The 9,356-nt window shown below is 49.8% G+C and overlaps 3 protein-coding genes across 3 annotated transcripts; 1 reads left to right on the top strand and 2 right to left on the bottom strand.

Moving 5' to 3' along the window:
* Positions 1 to 802: 802 nt before the first annotated feature.
* Positions 803 to 1,447, bottom strand: FIBRA_06039 (uncharacterized protein; the record flags this gene model as incomplete). The annotated part of the gene is made up of 3 exons (XM_012327781.1): positions 803 to 878; positions 948 to 1,137; positions 1,198 to 1,447. The coding sequence occupies 3 exons, from the start codon at positions 1,445 to 1,447 to the stop codon at positions 803 to 805; spliced, it is 516 nt and encodes a 171-aa protein (XP_012183171.1).
* A 343-nt stretch (positions 1,448 to 1,790) lies between these two features.
* FIBRA_06038 (uncharacterized protein) lies at positions 1,791 to 4,314 on the top strand (the record flags this gene model as incomplete). The annotated part of the gene is made up of 8 exons (XM_012327780.1): positions 1,791 to 1,880; positions 1,939 to 2,103; positions 2,159 to 2,258; positions 2,414 to 2,676; positions 2,733 to 3,185; positions 3,256 to 3,330; positions 3,385 to 3,461; positions 3,540 to 4,314. The coding sequence occupies 8 exons, from the start codon at positions 1,791 to 1,793 to the stop codon at positions 4,312 to 4,314; spliced, it is 1,998 nt and encodes a 665-aa protein (XP_012183170.1).
* Positions 4,315 to 4,459: 145 nt separating this feature from the next.
* FIBRA_06037 (uncharacterized protein) lies at positions 4,460 to 8,928 on the bottom strand (the record flags this gene model as incomplete). The annotated part of the gene is made up of 16 exons (XM_012327779.1): positions 4,460 to 4,684; positions 4,746 to 4,901; positions 4,951 to 4,957; positions 5,006 to 5,182; positions 5,270 to 5,404; positions 5,455 to 5,604; positions 5,668 to 5,844; positions 5,900 to 5,937; positions 5,996 to 6,028; positions 6,084 to 6,361; positions 6,408 to 6,585; positions 6,649 to 6,939; positions 7,004 to 7,673; positions 7,722 to 7,740; positions 7,805 to 8,046; positions 8,099 to 8,928. The coding sequence occupies 16 exons, from the start codon at positions 8,926 to 8,928 to the stop codon at positions 4,460 to 4,462; spliced, it is 3,606 nt and encodes a 1,201-aa protein (XP_012183169.1).
* Between the last annotated feature and the right edge of the window lie 428 nt (positions 8,929 to 9,356).

Here is a 9,356-nt window from a genome sequence, read left to right as displayed (position 1 = left end):
GGCCGTTTGAGTCTGACAGCCATGATGTGGATCGCTGCGATGATGAGCCAGATGACGGGAAAGCTGAGTGAGGCTGACGCTTGTCCAACCCAGACAGCGAAACAGTAATTATAGACGTACTGGGGACTGGCTTTCCCGAAGAGGTATATATACTGTACCTGGAAGAGCCTCATGGAGTCTGACAAGGTCAGTGACAGGACGATGTTGTAGTGCGTACACTGCGAAACGTAAATATTTCAATTTTCAGTAGGATCTTCTGTTCAGGTTGATGATACATCTCCAAGGAGCCAGGAGCCAGTGCATGGTAAAAGACATACAAAGCGAATCGATATGTACACCGAGACGAGATGGAGAAGGAGATGAGATGTACATTCCCGGTGTCATGCGCATCATGCCGCATGCAAGTATCGAACTTCCAATCATTGGCTGCATTTGTGCGATGCAATCAGCGGTAGATTGATCCAGTGATGACGATGCCGTACGTAGATATCGAGCGTCAAGCGAAAGATGTTCGCATGAAGATCATGTTGCGGACAGCGGAGGCTTCGCAGTTCGGCATGTGGGTGAGTAATACCCGAGTGTCACGGAGAATGAGCTGATTTTGTTGAGTGCATGATTGGTATGACCTGTACGTGCGCAATCCTTTGGGAAAGTGAACGCAGTGGCAGTACTTTTCTTCCGGGGATCAAAGTGTCAGGATATAAGTAAGGATTCTAGCTAATTATACAACGGTTCATCTGTTTGCTCAGCGCACTCAGGCACCGCATACTGCGAGGGAAAGTAAAGGGTGACAAGGATACGATCACAGGTTTGAGGTCGACGTAGGCTTCGCGTGCGGTGGGAGATCGATGACTTTCCCAACGACATCGTATCGTTTCCTGCAGGTTCGCAGTGTTAGCCTGAGGACCGAGCGATCAATCAGCGGCGTGCATAAGGATGGGACTTACGAAAAGAAGTCGTGCCAATCATTCAATGTCTTCATGTCTCCTTCAGACAGTTCGCTGTAGTCCGAGATGGCATCCTCTGCTTTGAGACTCGACATCCCCAACGCCTTTGATGCATCCTTTCCTGCGAAGAGGTTGTAGCTCTTGCCCGTCCCGTATGTGTCCCGCTTGCGCGTAACGTCAAAGACAGTGCCTGTATCACGTTTGAGTATGTTCTTCATCAACAAGAATCTAGTATGCGATCGAGGCAGACCTTTGATCGCTACATAGATAGGCTTAGAGTCATCCGACCCATCGAACTGCTTGAGCTCATCAAGAGTGAACGGGTCGGCTTTCGGAGGCGCAAGGTCGTCCCTGGCAGATTGCATGATGGACTTGGGCTCCCCCTGTTTCTCTGTGGATGCTGGTGTGTTGCTAGTTGCTCGACGTGAGCGCACAAAGTAGACGATGGGAGCACAAGCAAAGGCGACAAGCAAGATGTCCACGGGACTCAAGAAGGGCATCTTCAGACAGCGTGCTTTCCACTGCACCACGGGACAACGCCGCGTACTAATATACAACCTGAGGCCGACGGGGACTCGAGTTCGACCCGAGCCGCCCGCACGTGAAAAGCCTACGAGATTATATCACAATCTTTCTGAACCAGGCTCAAGCGTAAGCGGCCTGTCGACGTTCTTCGCCTGTTTGCACGTTCGGATTCGCTGTAGTGGCGACTTTGTTCTGCCCTCGCTCACCGAATTTCCGGTACATTATAACGCTGTTTGTGGCTATTTGGCCAACTCAGGACGCAGAAGCGTAGCCAGTGTTGAGGAAGAGTCAGGGTATCCAATCCAAGCCATTGTCACCATGGACGAGCGCAGCCAGGAAGACCAGGAGAGGGATATGCGCGATATGGTTCGCCGCACGGAGAAAATGCCTAACAAAACATCTGGACAGGTGCATCTCCATCTTTCTCTCGAGGAGAATGCGCTCATAATCTTGCTATTATGGACAGCGTAGGGACGCATTGAAACGACTGATTGACCTTGCACATTCACCTTACCCAAAACTCAAGATTCTTGCCGCCGCACATCTCAAAAACTATATCAAGGACTTTCCAGATCTTGAAGACGACGCGATCAATGCAGTATACGACTTATGCGAGGACCCTGTCACAAATGTATGTTGCCTTTGCAGAACCTTGATTTCAGCCCTTGGAACAACACTATGACTAGGTTAGAATAAGTGGATATAGGGCGATCGTCGACGTTTCCATGGAGCAGCCCAAGTGGGTGAAGAGGAATGCAGATGTCTTGGTGCAGTTACTTCAAAGCGGTGAGTCCATTAATTCTTGTGCCACAAGTGGCATCTCCTTTGTGCTCAAAACCTGCTCTATTCCCCACGCGAGCAATTTAATTCCCCTGGTTTCATATAACAGTACCTCACGAGGATCATGTTTCGAACTTGAGTCTAACCCATTTGCACGTCAGACGAACCGGAAGAAGTGTCTGTGGTTAAAAGGGCTCTCTGCCAACATCTCGACTTGAACCCTGCTGTCACGCTTGGAGTGCTATGCGACCAGATTGTGCCAGCCGATGAGTCCATGGACGACGAAGAAGTTGCCATCCGAAATCGGCTTCGTTCATTAGTGCTGTCTTTTATTACCGGTGAGGCCAAGCGTGCCATTATCGAACGACATACAAGTATACCCGGAGGTGCAGCCGAGGAAGCGCTTGTATCTGGATTACTTCGAGTCAGTTCTTTCTTTGTCACGTTGGATAGTCACTGGCCATTGACACGGCTCTCTAGGGCATTGCCAAGCTGACTCCCGTGGACGCTGAAATCCTCGTGAAAGATATTCTAGTTTCTATTCCCTCTTTCAAACCAGCATCCGCACGGGGGAAGGAGCTATTGGAAGCTATCCTTGATCGCGCCAAGGTTGCATTAAAGGCCGATCTACTTCCAGGAAGCGAACGGGTATCGTTGCAACAGACGCGGTATTATCTGGAGCTTTCATCGTACGTTGCGGTTGAGAAGCATATTGCTCAACCGTCACAGCTACTCCGCTTTTACTTCACATCCATGACTTCAAAGATGATTTTAATGAGGTTGAACGAGGAAGCACAACTATTTGTAATATCTCATGTTGCCGACGTCCTCTCTGCTTATGAGGAGAGGCCCCCGCAAGCAGCAGGCGCATCGGATGCAGACACAGCAATGTTGAGAAGACAAATTCCCGATGTCTGTGTGTTGTTACTCCAGGTAAAGTCGTTGCAAGACTTTGTACACGGTCTGCACTTAACTGGCGTCCACTCATTGTCTTTCATGGCAGGTCTTCAGCGAAGCAAACTCCGCAGAGCGAAAACCATGGAAAGCATGTATCGTCTTCTTGCGAGCGTGCGAACGAGTGAGTTTGCCTATATATGCGACAGATGTCCTTTCTGAACTTCTTACAGCATAGAACTCAGTACAAGTGGGGCGTGCCTTCCCATCTAACGAGCATCCTTCAAAGTATCCAGTCACTCGCAACATCTCAAAGTCAGCAAGCAGGAGTGGATAATTTTGAAGATATCCAACTTCTAATTAGGGTTCGCAATGGGCCGTCTTTAATTTTAGCCATTTGTGTCCAACGATCTTCTCTTCTCTGTTTGAGCAGTCTCTTATACCGTCTGCCTCCAAGCCGCAAACGCCGACGGCGTCGGTACCGACAGCAGGCACTACTGACGTTTCGCAAGGTGCTACCAGTAGCAGCAGCAACGCTCCAGCTAAATTCGAGCGGCGAATCATGAACGTGAAGCGAAAGAACGAAGACCGGTCGGCAGCGGGTCTACCACCCAAGCCACAAACCAGCCTACCACCTTCTATTCACGCCAATGGAGGACCAAGAAATAAGTTCCCCGAAGGAGATCGCCAGCGGTCTTTTACACCACAAGCGCGTCAACGGGCATCCACTGTTATGGGCGATGCTGAGATGGCGCAAAATAGCCGTCCGACATCTCCAGAAGACCAGCCCCGCGCAGCGAAACGGGCGAAGAAAGGCGGCGGGTCTGAGACCAACGATATACCGTCTCTCCTCAGCCGTATGGCATCTACCTCATCGAATGGCCATTCGGCGATAGCAAGAGAACGAGAACGAACAATATCGGCACCTGGTAGAGGTCGGATTCAATCTGCAGCACATGGTATTGACCGTTCCAGGCCAATAAACTCACAAGACGTGGACAAGGATCCAGTGGGAGGGTACAGCATAAAAGGCGCAGCTAAGGCGGCGGAACACGACTCTCCCCCGCGTTCTCAGTTGCCAAGTACATCTCTGTTAGACAGGATACAGAAGAAAGTTGCTGGTCGTGAGGCGGGTGAACAAAGGAAGAAGAACTGGACTAAGACGTAGCGATAGAGGAGTGCGGCGGAGATTTCGTGTAATCGCGTTAGCACGATATTGTTAGTTGCGTATTCATTCCCGTGATTTCGGACGCTCGTGCCAACGGCTCCTTCATTATCATCACGGCAGGATGGTATATTGAAGGACTAACAGATCAGACAACAAGGGTGTTATCTACACGTTCAGTGTCCTTGAAGAGAGCTTCAAATTCCTCTCTCGACTGTCCAATGACACCGAAGGCTTCTTGGAGAACATGACCAAGATAATTGAGCTCTTGAATTACCCCCTTCATCGTGAGAGCATACGCGAAAAAGAGCAACTGTCTGGACCCTCGTACATCTCGACTTCTTACAACGTCAAGCTTTCGGATTGCATCGACCTGTGCAGGTTATGTTCATAAAATCAATATCAGATGTCAGTGTAGTACATCGTATACTTACCAAACGCAATCGAGCTTCCTCGGCAGGAGGAAGATAGGGAGGGAGAGGTGATTTCAATCTAAAGGCGGCAGCTAAAGTTGAGAAATAGAGAATGACGTTGCCGACCATCTCCCGTCTCTCCCTATTGACGGGTAGAACAAAGTCGCGACGAACAGTCTGCGGCTATCATTAGGCGGACGGAGAGTTGAAGAAACATGCGAAATACCGTATGCCTGCCGCAAAATGAGTTAAGTGTTGTGTGAGGAGGGGGTGGTACTGACCATTCTTCTCGCGACGTGACACATCTCATACTATGCAATTTGTCGAGTATTGTTTGCAAACTTGTTAAGATTGACCGATACAAGACCACTGGAAAGGGCCCTTTCAAACGAGGTTCATGCTGAGTCTGGGCGAGAAGACCCTGTAGTTCGATCAACTTAACCTGCAGATGTAGCTCCCTATGCAAACAAATCAGGAATATCTAAGTATGCAACGACTTGTACACTCACATTGCCATGAAATCATGAATAGACTCTGTGAGGTACCTCTGAGCTGAGTCCTGTAAGAGTGCAGTTGTCTCGGAGCTTGTGAGACCATCGAGGTCGTAATTGTTTTCCGCCTCGGAAAAAGAGTTGAATGCCACCAGTCGAGTGTATAGCCAGCCCATATTCAAACAGAAGCTACCATAGTTCAGCATGATGACATTACAAAAGAATATACGGCCACTCACTCTCCTAAAGCTCTGCCAAGGGCTCGTCTTGCTTCCGTGGGCCACCAGAAGCGGGACACGATAGCAGCCCAGACGACCCCCACCGTCACAGCAAGCGCACGATGGAAGGCAATATCAGTGACCTCAATATCTTTCTGCCTCAGGTTGTAGCTAGGCGACATAAAGGGACCTGTCAGTGTCCTCGAACGCTATATAGTACGGACGACTACTCACCAGTAAAGGCAAGTTAAATTATAGGTGAGTAGCACAAACCTTGCGGATGTCGCATATTCGGGCTTGCCGACGATGTAGTAGAAACAAGGAATAGAGAAAAAGAAGCCAAAAATGGACAGGACATAAGGATCCTCTGGGAAAGCTGTCCAAATCGCAGCCGCCGTGAAAGCACCCAGCCTGACACGGAAGACATCTCAACACGCAGATTGAGCTTTTCAATACCAGGACTCACAAGGTGCCCAAAACTCGATGCACTCCCAAGAAGTTGGTCTTCAGCCGACACGATGAGTCCATAACACCTGTCTATTGAAATCGAAAAGCGACTCACCGCTCCAATAGTAGGGGATATAACAACAAAGAACTATTTTGCATTGAGCTCGAATGCTGGCTTCCCGTAGCGCTTGTACTGTGCTCACCGATATCAACGCCCATTCCCCACGGTAATGCACGAACATAGGCCGAGTAGAGTCAAAGAAGGCCGGTGCCGCGAGCATAGCCGTTGCCATACCCGCTTTGATCGCATATTTAGTGTCTTGTTCCCGTAACCGTGCCCCAAGAGCCCAGAGAGATTGCTGAAATCTACCGATGAGCGTGAGATTCGACCTAGCTGGAGTCTGCATTGTATTAGGTGCGTGAGGCTTGATTTTCGGGAAGAGTACTGTCTTTCGGCGGGACTCGGGGGCAAAATACGCGGCTGTCTCGAGGTCAGTGTTCATCTATGATCTACATTTGAAACGCACATAATCGTTTTCGCAGACCGCCATCCTTTGTCTTCTCGCGGGAAGATCGCCACCGCGTTGCGAATTTAAAGGGGTTGATAAATTGTCTCCACCAGCCCCGGCATGCGGCACGTGCAGCCTCTGCAGCGCACAATCTGTCGAGTGCGTCCACGAGTGAAATTAGTTCCTTGGTGAACTCCTGAAGCGTGAATATAAAGCTGTAACGAAGCCAGCTCTAGGCATGAGATTCTGCTTAGCTAACAATAGGATGGACCGACAAATATACGAGGAAGACGCTTTCGCCGTCTGCACCTGTCAATAAGCGATTTTCACCAGTTGGAGATTCGACAGAGTCTCTGGACTGAGTTCCAGACGCGTCATAACTTTTATACAATCGCAGAACAGCCTGGTTTGAGGTGCTCTCAAATGTGAAAAGAGCTCGCTGTAGACTATCCGCAGAATTTTGGAAAGGACGGTGTGCATGGGTGGCATCCGAACGCACAGGCTGTACAAACGCTTCTCGGAGCTGTTTCAAAGTTGTGATACAGGTTCCCTGTAGTATGAATTGAAGTCAAAGAAGTGATAAAATGTTGAAAGTGATCACGACTGTCCCATACCGAAAGGCTCCTTAAAGGCGGACCTAGGTCGTCCATGAGATCGCTGAACATCATAGCTGCGTCTTGCAAGGTAGCCGCTTCCTCATCCTCGGTCACATCAGGGTCCACCTTATCCTTTGCCCTAAGGGAAAGATAGTCCGGAGCTTGCATTTTCTTGTGTTGCATTGTTGAGCGACCCTTCAGAGTTAATTTTCCTCTCCTCTGCGCTCTGATCAAATCAGCCTGCAAAGCTGTCCCGCTTCGCAGGCCGTTCAAGTGTTGCCCTAAGCGATTGAGGCTATCTATGGCGTCTTGGTATGCATCGCCCCTACTCGTCCGCATCTTATTAATCTTGCTACTGCTTGTCTTCCGCGGGCCACCAAATACCCATTCGGATTGTGCTTCTGCGAAATGTTTCTTCAGGCTCGTAAAACTGGCCTGGTGGCTGTCCACAGCCCGCTGTATCTTCTCGTGGCTTAGCTGATGTCGGGGTTCCTCTAGGAGAAAAGTCTCTGTTATTAGATCCAAGAGCGTCGCGAATGACTGAAGGGTCTTGGTCATGGTGTCCTGCAGATTCTTCGCTGCGCTCTGGGGCCAGAGGACAGCACACACGACATTCGAAACTAGGGCGCCGCACGATATAACGAAAGAGACTTGAAGGAGCGTTTCGAGCCCACCCTCTCGGACCACCCTTGACACAGCTGTTAGCTAGCACTAACGCACAGTGAGATCCTCTTACACAACGAATAGGATTATGGCTGTCATACTACAAGCTATACCACTTTAAGACAAGGCAAAAGAACACGCGGTAACGCTACCCACCTGTATTGAAGGACGGTTTTGCCATCCATACCTTCATGTATGCGACAACGGACATCCCCATGCCAATCCACAGAAGTACAAGCATGTCTGCGAGCCACTCCCAGCCAGGCTGCACTTCAAAAAACCAGAACATGGACATACTACTCAGAGAGACGAATGCCGCAAACAATAGTCCCGTCAGACAGAATATGTCTGCTTCGACCATACCACCAAGGGTCTTAGCAGGATTAAAGTAGACTGCGCTGTACAATCCTCAGCATATCTGCCCAAATGATGAGCGAAATACACACTCACACAGTGGCAACCATATGTCCGGATGGCGACGGAGGAGATTCCCCCGATCCATAATTTGTCATGTCAGATATGAGTCCAGAGAGGTAAGGTGAAAACGTGAACAGGGAGGCTATGAAGTACGCCACCGCGCATTTGAGAATGTTCCGATGAAGAGGTGATAGCGCGAGAAACGAAAGGCGCGATTTACGCGGCTCTGTTGCTGTCTTCGGAGGAGTATTGGGTGTACGAGTGTCAGAGGATGCTGAGGTTGAGCGTGACGATTCATCGTCTGATGAGAAGTTCCCTTCCATGTCAGTGACAGAGCTGCTTAGCTGTGGATCATCGACGGGCGACTGGACCGTTTCTTCTGTAATAGATATTGAGGGTGCACCATGACCATGAGAGATGGAACGCGAGTGGACGCGACCAGGGACATGATGGTGACTACCCTTTCTTCTCTGACGATGGCGTGGCAGACCGGAATTTCTCAGCTGGTCCTCGGCCTCGTATAATTCACCAAACACGCTCCATTCGCGCGTGACAGGATGCTCATAGATGGTGCGCCGATGCCTTGAATTTGAGACCCCGAGTATTCTGGAATGTGTGTCCAAACCTGGTCGAGAAGGATGAATAACTGAGGATGAAACGCTCCTTCCGAACGTAGGTCGCGATCCACTTGACTCAGCTATTGGCGGGGCTTCATCATCCGTTCTGTGTATCTGCGGGCCTCCCATGTCATCTATATCGTCTGGGGATCCCACGAAGGCCGGAAGCGAGCCATAAGAGCGGTCTACTCTCAATTGTGGTGCCTGTATGAGAATTGTACGTTCGCCCGGTTTGTTAGAGGACATGACCGGAGAGCGCAAGTGGATAGTGTAAGGGTAAGGTCGGAAAACCGGATATGTTCAGAGAGGAGCTATTGACGTGATGTGGGAAGGCTACGAGACATTCTTGATACCACTGGATGTCGTGTGCGCGAGTTGCGCGAGCAAACACTGCTGCAGCCATCCGCAACTCGCGAGTTACATCGACGACACGTGACCGATTTTAACACATCGCAAATCTGAGCCCAGATCTTCAGCGTTTACCAACGTTCACGGAGGCTAATATTCACTTCCCTGCATCCGTTGTCCCGCGGCACTTGAACTTTTCTTATCACAATTTACTTACCGGCGGTGGATTCAACGAATTCAGAGCACGAACTCAGTGAGGCAGTCCAATAGACTAAATCGCGTTATGGGATTGAACACATTCGCAGCGTGAAGATATGGTATTTTCT

This window comes from Fibroporia radiculosa (genome assembly GCF_000313525.1).
Source record: "Fibroporia radiculosa TFFH 294 genomic supercontigs, scaffold5844, whole genome shotgun sequence".
NCBI classification, from domain to species: Eukaryota; Fungi; Basidiomycota; class Agaricomycetes; order Polyporales; family Fibroporiaceae; genus Fibroporia; species Fibroporia radiculosa.
Note: the sequence above shows the minus strand (reverse complement) of the source record. Positions and strands in the feature narration are given on the sequence as shown.